This window comes from Labrus mixtus, chromosome 10 (assembly GCF_963584025.1).
Source record: "Labrus mixtus chromosome 10, fLabMix1.1, whole genome shotgun sequence".
Classification (NCBI taxonomy): domain Eukaryota; kingdom Metazoa; phylum Chordata; class Actinopteri; order Labriformes; family Labridae; genus Labrus; species Labrus mixtus.
Window position 1 is genome coordinate 27150311 of NC_083621.1, and position 15301 is coordinate 27165611.

The 15301-nt window shown below is 41.9% G+C and overlaps 1 protein-coding gene across 1 annotated transcript in view; it reads right to left on the reverse strand.

Moving 5' to 3' along the window:
* LOC132982450 (teneurin-2) overlaps positions 1-15301 on the reverse strand; it is a 90982-nt gene that overhangs the window by 24340 nt on the left and 51341 nt on the right. The window contains exon 2 of the mRNA XM_061048954.1: positions 7118-7508. Within this exon, the coding sequence (XP_060904937.1) occupies positions 7118-7343 (226 nt within the window). The 5' untranslated portion in view covers positions 7344-7508. The remainder of the gene's footprint in view (positions 1-7117; positions 7509-15301) is intronic.

Sequence of the window (15301 nt, forward strand, 5' to 3'; positions counted from 1 at the left end):
TAATCAGTAACATCTGTGATGTATGGGAAGATGAACTCACGTCTGTATACCAGGCCCTTTAGACATGTACAGCGGCCTGAGTGTGCGTTTGCGACTGCCAAATGCTGGACCAGATGTTACGTTGACTTAAGTCCCCCTTTACACACCTCCTTGCATATGTTGGGGCCAGACATCCAAACCCACAAGAGCAGTTTCAAGGCCATAAGTGATTCAATATTGGGAGTGAATGGGATTGCGTTGCAGACTGAAGGAGTGGATTCCTGCCTGCGGATATTCTTCAGTGACTCCTCGGCTCTGTTTCTGCAGCTACGTGATGCTTCAGAGTGTCAGCAGCTGGCGGAGGTGTAGAATGCCAGAGAGGAGACAAAGATAAAGAGTGATCGGGGAAAGAGGGGAAGGATTGCATTTAATCTCAGCATCATTTATTTTTAATAGTGTGCAGCTGCTTTGTTCTCGCTTTGATCATCAAGCAGTCCAGATTGACTGTAACCCGATGAAATGGTCTGACACGCGCGTTCAAAGACACTCTGTATTTATTTATCTATTTCTTTTGACAGAGTCAGCAAGTTTTAACTCCCTGTTTTGAATGTCCAAATCTTTAGCGGCTAAAGTCAGAGTGTTCTACATAATGTCATCAGCAGCTGTAAGCAGAAAGCCTGGTAGGTCATCGCCTAACCCCCACCGCCCCCCCATGCAGGAGTCCTGACTTAGCAGCGGAGGCGCTGCTTGTCAACAGGCAAGGCAGGCAACTCCTTGGGTCCCCTGACCAGTAGGGGGTCCCTGTGGGCTGGCAAATTTAGACCAAAGTAGTGGTCGACAATGTGCACATTATGCAATGACAGTTGGACACCTCCCAAAGGGGGCCCCGTCAGACAGCACTCACTCTTGTTGCCCTGCTAAGCGTTGCGTTCATTATTGCTGTAAAAAACAAACTTAGTCAATGAAAGTCAACAAAGAATAAGCCGTCTATAGGAGAGGAAGAGGAGTTAGTGTTGGGACACTGGCAGACATGATGGTGTTGAACGCTGGTTGGAGGCCCCCCAATTGGTTTTTGCCTAGGGCCCCAACTGACTCTAGATTCGCCGCTGCTTAGCAGCTAAAGTCATGTGAGAAAGAAAGAGTATACAAATTGTCATGGCTTCACACTGGTGACCACATCCAGTTGTGCTCATTGAACACGTCTCAGGGCACCGATACCAAAAATAAAGCTGTGGATTTATGAAGCTGTGCAAGAGGACTGGAGGACACATTTCACTTCAGCAAAGGTAGTTTGCTCATTTAGATGGTCAAGGACTTGATAAATCATCTTTAAGCCATTGTCTTGCCAAGTCCTGTCAGCCCATCATGGAGGATTCTGCGAACCCTTCAAATAGAATGAAGCTCACCCTGCAGCGTCAGGGTTAGTCCCTGTAATTCTGAAGAAGGGCTTATTGTGAGAAGCTGCTGCTGCTGCTTCTACAAATACTTGGAAGTCTTCCCCCCCCCCCCCAAAGAATAGAGAAGATGGAGGAAGCAGGGGATGCTTGTCAGGCTAAAGCCTTCCCCCAGAACACCCAGCAGAGCAATTGCCTCGCCATCCGGCCTTGAACAGGCAGCTGAGGCAATCATGCCAGCGTGTGAGTGTTTGGCAGAGTTTTTGGACTTTGTAGTCATTTGTCACATTGGAGATGATGGAGAAAAGGGAAGGCAGAATGAGGTAAATATGGCCATTACGGTGTTGGATTTTCCCCCGGTTCTTCTAGGTTTGAATGGGCTCATTCTGGCTATATTAGAACATTTAAGCACATTTCAGTGCAGCTATGATGATGAGAGGCCAAGCGTATAGAGTTCAGATAGAGGGGAGAGCCCTGTGTGGAAGAAAACACAAAGACACACCCAATATGTTTGTTCTCAGAGCCAAAGAGAAGGGCCTCAACAGAAAAATGTGTGATACGAGCAGTAAGGGGGGGGGGGGGGTATGAGACGAAGAAAACAGGCATGAAAGGTATGACAAAGGAGCAAAAGAGGAAATATAAGAAAGAAAATAATAATAGTGAAAGACGGGGAAAAAAGACTATCAGAAGGAGGGAGAGAGGGGAACAGAATGAGTAAGGACAGCAGATGATGCTGAGTGTTGTCCGTGTAGCAAAGCTGGCAGGTGGCTGCAGGATTCTCTGTGTGGTTTCTTCCCCTTGGGGCAAAGCAGCAGAGGAGAATGTAGAGAGGCTCATTTAGATCCTCCTAAAATGAAAGGCTAAAGCTTCCAGAGACAGCCATGGCTGTGATAATGCCTGGTGTCCAGAGGAGGACCTGCAGGGAAGACACACACCGGGGAATATGCTGAATGGGAGGTAAGGAAGATGTATTGTATGGATGAAAAGATCAGGACGACTGAGAGGTGAAAGGACAAAAGAGTTGTATTGTGCTCCTCTGCAAAGCCCAGAGTGGCTTATTAGAGTTCACACATTGTTCATTGTGTATTGACGTGCATGCATGCTCGTCATGGGATTATCTGGTGAGCAGTGAACAATGCATATCGGACAAAAACGAACCTGAAGAAACTCAGAAAAAAAGCGACAACATTGAAAATGTTCAGTCACAATGCAAAAGAAAGAAAGTCTTCCTCTGATATTTCTGTATATCACGAACGAACCTCTGTCTTATTATGATCACTGTAGATTTCAAATGTGCTGCTCTGTGGTGTTAAATAGTGAACACTTGTAATTGGCTTTCCAGGCTGCTGCATGTTATGGTGAGGGGAGAAAGTGTTATTTGGCTGTGCTTATCCAAGCAGACAAAGCAATAAGTGTGTAATGGGGGAAACAGTGCAGTTGAGATGCACTGTAAGCAGGGGGTCTGTTGGAAAACACGACCAAACTCGCTTTATCAAATCCTGCAAGGAGACGTTCGGGACAGCGCGCGGTTAAACACTGGAAATGAAGTGCAAAGAAAAGGGATCGACTTGAATTTTGCACACGCTCAGGAATGTGAATAAAACAGCGTGGTAAAGCTGCAGAATTTGAAATAGGGATATCAATATTATCCATCAATATATCATACAAAACAAGTGTAATTTTCATCTGTTTTCAGGGATAACAGGATAATAAGACTGAATCGCTAACAGGATTCATGCCATTCAATCAATACTGTACAATGTGGTCTTGTTAGCCAATTACTTGTGGAGAGGTAACAGGGGAGAAGCAGCTTCCAATGGGCTCAAACTTATTTGAATCCCTGGACTAATCTGATATATTGGTGACTCTGCAGGTGTAGAACATTTCTGATTCAGTTTTTGGGTCGGCTAAATTTTCCACATCTACATTACATTTGTGAAAATATAAAACGGGGCTGCACGGTGGTTAGCGCTGTTGCCCCTAGTTAGAATCCCCGTCAGCCGGACCTCTCTGTGTGGAGCTTGCGTGTTCTGAGTGGGTTTCCTCCAGGTACTCCGGCTTCCTCTATATGTCAGCCCTCTGATTGACTGCCGAACAGTCCAGGATGCACTCTGCTTCTCGCCCAATGAAAGGTGGGATCGACTCCAGCCCCCCACGTGACCCAGAAGGGGAAAAGTGGTAAAGATGATGGATGGAAAATATAAGAGACGCAAAGGGGAAATCTGGGCTGCAAAGTCTAGTCTGTGGCTGTAGGCTTTATTTCATGCAGATTTGCAGTCAGCACAATACTTGCATCCTTCAGAAATACATAACAGAAAACAAACTTTCTGAAACTGGATGTACCTTCAAAGGCAGCTACAAAACTGTGCCATAATTTGGCCAACAAATTCAAAAGCTTGGAGGTTGGAGCAGGATGAAACTGATGGATGAAGGAGGAATACATAAGTAGATTTTGGGTGGGCCTAAATAAAGGTCACTGACATCAGCTCCACTCACGTCCTTTCGGAGCAGAAAACAGTTTCCTAATGGACTGGGAGGTAAAATTCACAGAGAAGAGTTCTTGCTGAAGGCACCAGAGTCACAAAACACAAATTTACAGTCTCCAAACACACTCCCAATGTGGTTCCAAAGGGAGATGGTGTTCCTTTTTAAGATGAATTTATGCTTCAGGAAACATTGAAATTCCAGTGAAGCTTGTCATGCATAATGTTGTGCAATAAGCAAGTTATTTTAGAAGGCAATGATAGCTTTGTGGTTAGACTGCAAGGACAGCTAGATGTAGCAGAACACGTGAGCACATGAACTAATGCTGCGGTAAAATCTATAAATTATTTAACCTACTTAAATGAAATATCTATCTTAAACCTTTTGTTCTGATGTTAAAAGATTATTTTGATAATTGAAGAAAATTGTTCCAGTAGAGTCACTTCCCAAGATCTTTGATTTTGGCTCAGGAAACATCCTCAGGACATCTGCTGCACTCCTAATAATTTGCACTGCATAACTCAATGCAAATGATCTTTCAAAATTATGAAGAAAAAAAGGCCAAAAAAATTGACTTGTCAAATGTGCTCCGCGCCTGCATTCGTGCCTGAGCAGTGTTTACTCTGAACATGCAGGATAATGAAGCCACAAGCAACAAAAACGGAGAAATTCATCAAGATAAATGTCAGTGAAGTATGAACTTTTCTCCAAACTACTGTAGGCGAGTCAATAACTCAATGTGTAACTCTGTTAGAGTTCCTGTTTGTGTTTATCCATGTGTGGGTGCACAAGCTCACAGGGTGCTCCAGTCCCACCTGTGCTTGACTCACACCTTTTTGTCTCACACATGAGGTTTAATAACAATGTAAGGGTGAGTCAATACAGTATGCTTTAGCACATCACAGAACTGTTAATTAGTTGCCCTAAACAAAAACCATAAAGGCGAAAATACAGTGTGAGAATAGCTTTGGATGACCTCAAAACGTCTCGACAAGAGGCAGAAACGGCATGATGGCTCAGCCAACCAAAGAACAACATCATTATAATTTAATCAAAGTTAATCATATTTTCTTCTGTGGCCCCATCAGCGCATGAATTACTAATATCAAAGGTCAGTTCCAATTTCACATCTCCCCTTCAAATCATTTGTTGGATTTTTCAACAAAGCAACAAGGACATCTGAATTCTCTCTGCCCTGTGTCCAATTTTTGTTTGTTTTTTCTGAAGAATTTAAAGTCGGCCTTCTTTCACAATCTTGCTTTTAAACTACAAGCTGTTCAAAGGGGGGAACACATTCAATATCCCTCTTGGTCTCGTGTATTAGTTAGACAAACATGCAGCTGAAAAGTGGAGAAAACTCTATTCATCTCCTTCTCTGGCTGCGTCTTTCTCGCTCTCACTCCTTTTTTTCTTTCTCCCTCCCTCCAGCACTTCTCCTCGTCCCGTGGTGTCACAGTCCATATGGTGCGGCAACACTGTTGGTCTCCTGTGGCCACACTTCCCACGATGCATCTGTGGCTCTGGGCTTTCGAAGGAGCTGATAGGCTGAGAGGACTGTGATATCGACCAGCTATTGCCCGGTGTGAGGTCAGCTCGGTGCAGCAGTGGAGTGTGTCCGTACAGCACACACCACTGACTTCCAGGCGTACATACGTCCCGCCAATCAATCCTCCATTTCCTACACTTTTCTTTTTTCCCCTTTGTGGAAGAAAGTATGCTCCTCTGTTGTTTTCGTCTTTAAAAGCAACACCTCTTCCCTGTGCGTGTGCCATTAAACATTTTCTTCTTTAAACACCTGTCAGATTGATCCTTTTCTTTTAAAGCTTGCAAGCAGACACAGGTACACGTGAAACCTCAACAGCAAGCCTACCTTTTTTTTCTGACTCTAATGAAGAAAAACACCATCAAGGACTCTCCAAGATTTCTTTATTTATTTCTGTGAGGTATTTTACTGTTATTTTCTCTCGCCTGCATTGTTGTGCTGTATTACTCTGAGCTCTCCCCCTCTCCTGTCTGTGTCCATGCAGAGAAAACAGAGCTTAGCACAGATCAATCCCATTGAGCCTGACTCCTTTCACTAGCCAGGGATCAATAATGCCTGTTTCATGTCCCTGTGCCATCTACACTTGTCCACATACACACAAACACGCATGCACAAACACACACAGTTTAAAGACATGCCTATGAGAGCAGGCCCACCCCTATAGAGATGACCTATCGGCCTATCGGCTAACTTGCTCACCGGGGGATACAGAAGTTCATTATGACAGGCCTGCCTGAGCTAAAGGTCTGCTTTGGTCCTCTGCCTCAAAGTGCAGCATTTACACTTTCTGGTTACATTAACAGCTTGCCACAGAGGCCTCACGATAAACACAGTAGCTAAAAGTAGCATGCAGCTGGAAAATGTTTACATGTGCAACATAGTGACTGTTGAATGTGTGAAAGCAGATGTGAAAAGTAATGTAGGAATCACAAAAACAGGACTGGAAGGGCTCTAAAAGTGTTGAGCTATGCTTGGCTCATCGACCATATGTGCTGGACAGGAAAATGACTTGCCTACTGGAGCTGCACTGAGAGCAGAAATAATTGGTAAAATCTGACAGGAAATTGCTACGCCCTTGAGCTTCTAGTTGTTGCCATTTGGCTGCATTTGGCAGCCTTCGTTATTTGTTGTATTGTAAGTATTTTGAGTCCCTGGAACCACAGAACAAAATCCTCTTCCATACTTCTCAATATTATGATTTACCTTGAATAAGCTAATCAACATCTAGGACAACATGGCAATTAGATTTTTCTTTGGGAATATCCCACTTAACAATATATATATATAGATATATATATATATATATATATATATATGAGCAACAGCAGGTTGTTAGCTTAGCCTAGCATAAAGAGGGGAAGGAAGGGGAACACTTCCCCAGAAAAGTGTAAAAAAAAAACATTGCTAATCTGCAGAGAACTCCCATTTTATCTTTCTTACTTTTGTTATAAAGCATATAAAATACTTTTTTCTTGGTCAATGTTTCCCCTTTTATCAGTTTGTATGCTAAGATATCTGGCCTTAGTTAGCATACAGTTATTAGAGTAGTTTTCCATTGTCACTCATTTATAGTGACAAAAAAAGAAATAAGCCAAAGAGTTTAAATTTCTCTAACTGGTTTGTTTTTCTAAATGTTTCTCTCTCCAGTCCAGCACTGTGGTTCAAGGCCAAAACTACAGTGACGTAAACATTTGAAGGAGATGCCTCACAAACCTACCTTGCCTCGAGTACTCATCCGCCTCGTGGTGAACCAGGTCAGTCACACAGCCGCCGTAATGCAGCCTCTGCTCGTGGTCGAAGGCCTTGAGCGTCTCGCTGGAGCTGTAGGACTTCTGGGTAGGCACACGGCACTCGTCTGTGTCCAGGGAGGACGTGTTGTACTGAGAGTCTTTGGTGCAGCGACCCCTGGTCAGGGAGCGGTGCCTGCGGTCCTTCAGATCCATGCTGAGGTTTGGTGGCGGTGGAGGGGATGCAGAGATGCAGGGAGAACAAGAGATGCACGCAGAGGAGGAGGAGGAGGAGGTGGGGGAGGAGGAGAGGGTGGTGGTGGGGGAAGATGGAGGGGCCTCCTAGCAGGCCTCCGTGATGTCAGTCTCCACTTCAGTCACCTGGAAAACAGAGATAGAGAGAGAGGAAGAGATGGAGAGAGTGGAGAAGACAAGGTATAAAATTAATGGATGCACTGCTGTGACTCACTCTAGCTTTGCACTCCCTGGAGGATCTACGGGGAAAGTTAGGTAAGAGAGCAGGGAATGGACATTTGAGCAACCAGGCAAATATACTAAACATCGGACTATTGATGCGGGATAAGTAAGGCTATTGTGGGGAGAAACAGAGCTGCCAGAGCTCTGGTCCACAGAGGTATAGTCAACCATCGACCACGCTGATGAAAAATGGTCAGCCAGCATTTAAATCTATGATAGAAAGCAGAGAGTGACTCAAACATGTAGCAGTCATCCTTAAGTCAGAGACACCTGAAGTCAGAGACGCCTGGAGTCAAACATACACACAGAAAACACTGATAACAAGATGAGGTAGAGCAAAAGACAGTATGTTGGAAGCCGAGAGGAAACGCAGACAGAACATTTGGAACAGAGACGCAGATTATCGAGGCTGGAAAAAAGGTGAGAAAGAAATAAAAGGCGGCCGGATGCAACAGGAAGGATGGAAGAAGAGGAGAAATGACTTGAGGGCATTGCTAGTCTCTCTCTCATTATCAGAGTGAGAATGAATCCCGCTCCCATAGAGGCTGTAAGGGATAATCAAACACAGCCAGACGTAGATACACACATACACACATACACACATCGTCACAAACACCCAGAAGAGAAAAAAACACACCCAAATGCACATGTACAGTAAGGAGGTACCTGTGCTGACATCACATTGTGAACTGGCCCTGATGCAGCCTGTAAAACAACTTGTAACACAGCTAAACATGTGCAATAAGTCTTCACCTTGGCTGTGTTAACATCTGATCTGTCCAGTGCGATTACATCGCCACTGGCCCATTTTTAATCTATTCAAATCATATACTTGTGGATGGAGAGTATATGCATGATTATGATGCTAATACAGCATGATACTGGCGCTGCGGCCCTGAGCGACGCATTACATTAGCAGCCAAAGATCAAAGTACAACAATACAACAACCAGCAGTAATTGACAGGAATGCTTCAAGCAGCTGCCTGTATGGGATATTTATGGTAATAAATAGGTCAGCCATGTTTCTATTGCTTCAGGCCGAGGAAAGTCTGGTCCACCCACTGCATCACGGCGTAGCATTGTATTTTCATCAAAAATATCTCTCAGTCTGGACAGAACCTATTGATATCAGAGCAGGAAAGGGCCTTACAAAGGAACAGGCATCATTTGATTCAGGGTATGTGATGCAACTAATTGCATGCTGGGACGGAGGAAGAATGAGAAGGGAGGGGGAAAAAAGAGGGACGGATACAGAATGTGAGTCAATCTATTCAATGAGGGCTCATTTTAAAATGCTTAGAAGGTAGTATTGAAAAGTGCCCTGCTATGTCCATTGATTAACAGTAGGTATTAAGTCTCATAAAGAGCTCATTATGCTCCAGCATCCATCACACAAGCTATTAGGAGTTCAAGCTTAATGTGTTCGTACCTTGAATGGAGGGTGAGGAAACACAGAGGGATGCTGGCTCGGGGAAATGTGGCGACATTCTGACTGGCATTATGCAAACGATGGGCAAACAAGGCTTTGTTAGTGTGTGCAGCTGTGAGAGTGTGTACTATGTGACTGCTGAGTATATAATTGAGGTAAAAGCTATTATTATGCTAAAGGGATAGTTCAAAATTTGGAGAAATATGTTGATTTGCTTTCTTTTCACATTTTAATGGAAAGTTTGACACCACTCTCTGGACTATGCATTAAACATAGAGTTGTAGGAAGTTATAATCCAAATTTAGCATGAAAACTTGAACAAGGGGAAACAAATAAGCAAATGTTTTTAATGGTGCATAAAAGTTGATAACATGGTTAACAGGATATTAATATATGACTTCACAATAGCAACATGTAATCATATTTTAACCTTTTTTTCAAACAAGCTAACAAAATATTCGATGAATAACACTTCCTACATCTGCGCTAGGCTAATGAGATTTCAACTTACACAGTGGCAGGTGGGTTCTGCAGTATGACTACGTAAGGATGTCACATCTTCAACACAATCGGGACTACCTGATGTAAGCAGAAACCACTGGTGCAGACATTTTACAGTCCAGCACTATGGACGCATCTCAGTAACTAACTGATGACTGTCATGAGAATCAAAAAACAGAGAGGAAGACCCATATGCAGAAAAACAAAAGTATTTATTTAATAAAAAGGCAAAAAAAGGCTTACTTAATTCATCCAAAGCCACTAGGAAACTTTATCACAGGAACTCGGGTAAAATCTGACAACGAACTGACACAGAAGAGGAGAAACACTGCGACTAAATCAATCACACACAGGTGTGACTAACAGGACACAGGTGAAAACTATCAGGGCAATCAAAAATGGAGGGAAACCAGACAAAGGGAGGAAGTTAGACAAGAAACACTGGGAACAAGAACTACAAAATAAAACAGGAAACACTACAGTCAAGACTAGGGAAATGCACACACATGGTAAAGAGAAACTTGAGGGTATAAAACAGGAAACACTAGAAACTATAACCAGGAATATGAACAAAAAATACACAGGATTAAAAGCGACATGAGGGAAGAACAATACAAAATAAAACAGGAAACCAATTCTAAACACTGGAAAATATTAAATCTGGCAACCCTGAAGAGCACTTTGTGTGTATGTAAGACATAGAAGAGACACACTGAGTGGCTACAGCTTAAAGATGAAGTAAGGACTCTAGCGCTCATGTCACTTTAAAAAATGCTATCGGCACAACAAAATACTTTAACCTCAACCTCTGCTTTCAGTCTGATGCTAAGCTAGGCTAATTGCCTCCTGGTTTCAGTCTATCTCTAAAAGACACGAGTGGTAAAAATCTCTTCATCAAACACTTTTTGTAAAAAATTTACATTCAAATTCTTTTTTTTTTTAAATTCAAAAATGTTTACCTATCAAAGACAGCGTCAGACTTTTGTTAGTCAGGGTTCATGGCTGCAGCAACAGTTGAAATACGTAATCGACAAAATGACCTACATGTATAGTGATGCACAGCGAGCAGGTGTGTATTTTTGTGTTGCCATGACACTACAAGAACTTGGAAAGAAGTTAGCAGGTGTGATGTAAGTTGAAAAAGAGGAGACAGGAAACAGAATGAGGGATGGATAGAAAAGGAGAACACAGAAGGGGGTCAATCACGAGAACCGGCACTCATATCAATCACATTCCACCGAGGTGTTTTTCTCAAGGTCGCTGTAGCACACATCTTTACACACATCAACCTTTTTTTTGTTAATTACTCTGGTGACAGCAGTCCAACCTCCCATGATCATCACACTGAGACAGATTATCTCATTTATCAGTAGAAAGACTTAGTCGGTCTAACAAGGACTTAGTAAGGTACCACCCTGGTCCACAAAAACATGTACATTCATATACAGACAACCAATAAGTCCAAAATAAAAAAAAATAAAAAAAGCTAAAATAAGCAAATATTTACATGAGCCTGCATATAGCTTTTGTTTCCTTGACAGGCGACAAGGGGGGGTTAGGAGAATGAGAAAAGAGACATGCGTGTGACCGTGAAGTGACCATGAAATCCAGGCAGAATGAGAAAAGTAATTGGTAGACGACAGGGAGGGTGGAGAATTCATTTTCGAAATTACAGAGGTGAAGTTTGCTTCAGATAATGGCCCTTTCTCTGCAAATAAGAGCCTCAGAAGAAGAAATATGAAAAAATGGCACAAAGTAAATCCACTGTAACTAGAAATCACACCCGGTTAATAGGAAGCTAATGACATCAATGGATTAGCGAGCATCAAACGAGAGAGTTTCCCATTCAAACTGATCAACCACTGAAAGAGGAGTCTGAGTATCATGAAGGCAGCAGTTTAAATTGTGCTTACAGCTCCTCAGACAAAAGGCTTCAAAACAGATGCAGCTATTTGAAGAAACTTTTTTTACACACATAAATCTCACGTGTAATCACATGCCTGAAGTGTGTTTCTCACAAAAATTTAACCTGCCAAACTCAAAATATGTCACACATTCTGTTTTTTACATATTCAAATAGTTAACAGCTCAACTATTTTGGTTAAGATGCATGTCACACACGTAATGATGTCAGCCTCAATCAATGCCAGACAAACTTGAAGGTAAAATTATAGTCAAAGCAACAATCCTTTATAAAAAGCCAGCAGAGGGTCAGCAATATTTCAGAAGTAGATGCACAAGTGCATATAAGGTTTTAAATTGCCTCTGGTACTTTATGCTTTGTTGCATCATGCATCAAATCTGTGTGAAGAAAGTTCTGCAGAGACATCCAGCTCTGGGAACGTGCTTATCACAATCGATCGGCCCAGCTGTGCATATTATTTCACTGCATCTCTAATGGTTACGTGTACATTGGCCAGATACCCACAGACAATTAGCTGCATAGATTTCATCCAGCCGCTGGCCTCATTTATCAAACAAATAAGCATGGAGGCGGTGTGTGAGTGCTGCTGTAGTGGCTGTTTATGGCCATCACACTGTGGGAGGCTTCCTGTCCAGATGACTCCTACTGATGCACACTTGGAGGAGGCTCGAACACAGCATGTTCTCTAACATAACTAACCTAACATTTACTGACTTATCTGATTTACCCTGGACAAAACTGTACAACAGAGCAGGTAAAGTCTTGATATTTCAGCATGTATAACATGTGTTTATTCCTTTTTAGTTCTGTATTTCATGAATTTTTGTTTTCATTTATCATAATCTAATTTCCTAAATGTCTCTTTATGTATACTTAAGCTGTGTCTCTATTTAGGGAAGTCTTACAAGGGACTGACCGTGTTGCTTTGCCACCTTTAAGATCCCATATTACCCTCATTTTCACCGTTCATGTTGCCAGTCTTTGAAACCTAAAGGAGCTTTGCATGATTTGCAGCTCAAAAAACTTCATGTTTAGCTCATACCGCTTTTTGGAAGCCTTCTGGGGGCAGAACGCTGCAGGGCTGCCAGGGGAGGCCTGCTATCTTCTGCTGGTAGAACAACCAATGAAAACAGCTCCACCAGCAAAACTGTAGGTGCTTGATAAATATCTAACATAGCTACTGTCACAAAACCTAAACGATGAGAGATGAGAAGTTCCAAGGCCCCTTTGTTGTTGTTTTTTACATTTGTATTAAAGATACCAATTTCTTCGCAAGCTCATTTTATTAGGCTATTTTTATTCGGGATATGTTGGGTCATGAAGGATGCACTTAATGAATCCTTTGTTAGCCAGGGAAAGGAGGACACATTTGTCGGCCGCATCAAAAGGAGCCTTCAAAATGGGATCGCCTTGGACCACAGCTGTGATGTAAGAAGTCTTCAAAAGTGCCCTCCAAAAGATGCAGACCTTAAAATGAGACAAAGCCAGAGTCCCTCGTACTTTACTGACTTCCTGTGTTTCTTTTCCCACTTTTGGATTGTATGCCCCACCCTTTGATTAGTGGTCTAACCAGTCCCTGATTACCACCAGTCAGTGGTCGGTCTTCCACTGTTTCTCTGCCAGTTAATCTCCTAAACCCCGCTCCTTAAGTTGATGTTTCCTCATGACTCTACTTCTGTTTTCACCTTTTGTTGGACCTTGTGTAGAACCATTAGTTGTTTTTTTTTTGCCGTTTAAAAATATCATTGTCTGCATTTGGGTCTTTACTTTGGTTGTTTAACACTTTTTATAAAGTTTTTCGACACATCACCATCATTATAGTGGTTACAGTGTTTTTAAGTATACCTTCCCACCTCCTGTAGCAACCTATCCCACCCCACCCACCACCCCACTGTCCCCTCAGGCCCAGATGTTACACAAACGATAGTACACGGGAGGTTTATGATCAACTAATGACTGCAGGAGGGCCTACAGTGTTTGATGATAAGCTAAATAGAAAAACACTCAAATGTCATTTAAAGATAATTATATAAGTAAACAAGTAGGCGGACAAAACATGAAGCAACCAAATACATAGAAATAAATGATAAAATAATAAGTAAGCCTAAATACTGCTTTTCATTTACATTACATTGGCTCCTCTAAGGGGTCTAAATCTTCCTAAAACATGTGAAGAGCCTTTTAGGATATATTGTATTTTTTCAAGTTTCAGGAAGCATGTATTGGCTTTTATCCATCTAATGAAGTTATGAGGGGTTTTTATTTTCCAGGAGAGAAGTTTGAGCCGTCTGGCTATTGAGAAGGTAAATGCTTACACCTGAGCTTAAGTAGAGGAGTTTCAAGGCTATATCCAAATAAGGCACACATGGGATCATGAGTGATATCTTTCTGAAAGATCTGAGCATAGGCACTTAAGATACGAGTCCAAGACGTGTTGAGGTCAGGACAGGACTAGAACATATGGATGATGTCTGCGGGCTGGCTTGGGTCACTTTTGAATAAAACCCTAACATGATCATTTTATACGCCACAGGGCTTCAACTAACAATTTTAATCCATTAAGCTGTTGATTACTTTCTCATATAATCCACTTAATTTATCTTTAAAAAAAGAAAATAGTAAAACATGATTCTGCAAACCTTAGGCTACATCTTCCAGTCTCTTCTTGTGTTCAACAAGTCAAGACAACTTTATTCATATAGCACATTTAAAACAACAGAGGCTGACCCAAGTCCCAAAATCCGTTGGGATACAATATTCCCATCATGAAGGAAAAGCCAAGAAGAAGAGAAAAGTCTTCAGCATGGAGTTCAAACACTCCAAGGCAGTAGCTGATCTTATGTGAAGAGGTAAACTCTTCCACAGTTTTGTTGCAGCTTCCCAAAATGCAAAAAATCACCCCTGGTTTTAAGCCTCGTCTTTGGCACATCCAGGAGCAGCTGGATGGTGGACTGCTCTGTCTGCAGCGTACAGACACTTATCAGTTCATTAAAAGGCGGTGCCAGTGCAATGACAGCTTTAAAAGTCAGTGACAACATTTTAAAATGAGAGAACAGGAAGCCCGTGGACAGAGAGCAGCACAGGGGTAATGCTGTCCCTCGTGTAATATATGCATGAGTCACCCTCTGACATCACTCAAAGAAGTTTTAATTATCACATCAATAAAAGAAAAGTAAGTAAAATAATCGCCTCGTGAATAGTGACCTACTCATTTCTAAATAAAGTGCATTTCTATGTTTTTGAAACACAGAAAACACAGTGTTTGTTCTTTCAATCTTAAGAATACAAAAGCCTTATTATTTCATTCTAGTGGAAAATTATAATAATTCTTATAATTTCTGTTTTGCATATAAATTCAAGGCTGTAAAGTCGGTTTTCCATTTCAAAATCAGCTTGACTTTGTTTTTTTTTCCTATTTGTTGTTCTCATGTTCAATGCTTTGTTTTTCTCGTCTGTATCCTTTTTCTTTTCTCTTATCTTATGGTTAGATTAAAAGTGCCAGTAAAGCCTCCATTATCTGGCTCATTTAATTCAATTGTAACCAAACCAAAAGCAACAATCAGCCAACAAGACTGGTGGCTAAGAGCCTGATAAAACACAGCATGGAGCCTTTCCATCAGAAAATTCATCCACTCTTCCAACACTCTTTGTCAACAGGCGATGAAGTTCCTCATTTGGTGTCTTTTATTCTCCCTCTCCCTCTTTTTTTTCCTTTTAATTCAAAATAGATTTGAATAGCAAAATAAGGCCTATTGAGAACACAAGGCTCCGTTATCACAAAAGACAAAATTGTAGCTATAAAGTGTTTTGCTCAATTTTCTGCTGTTTTTGTGCCGCTGCTC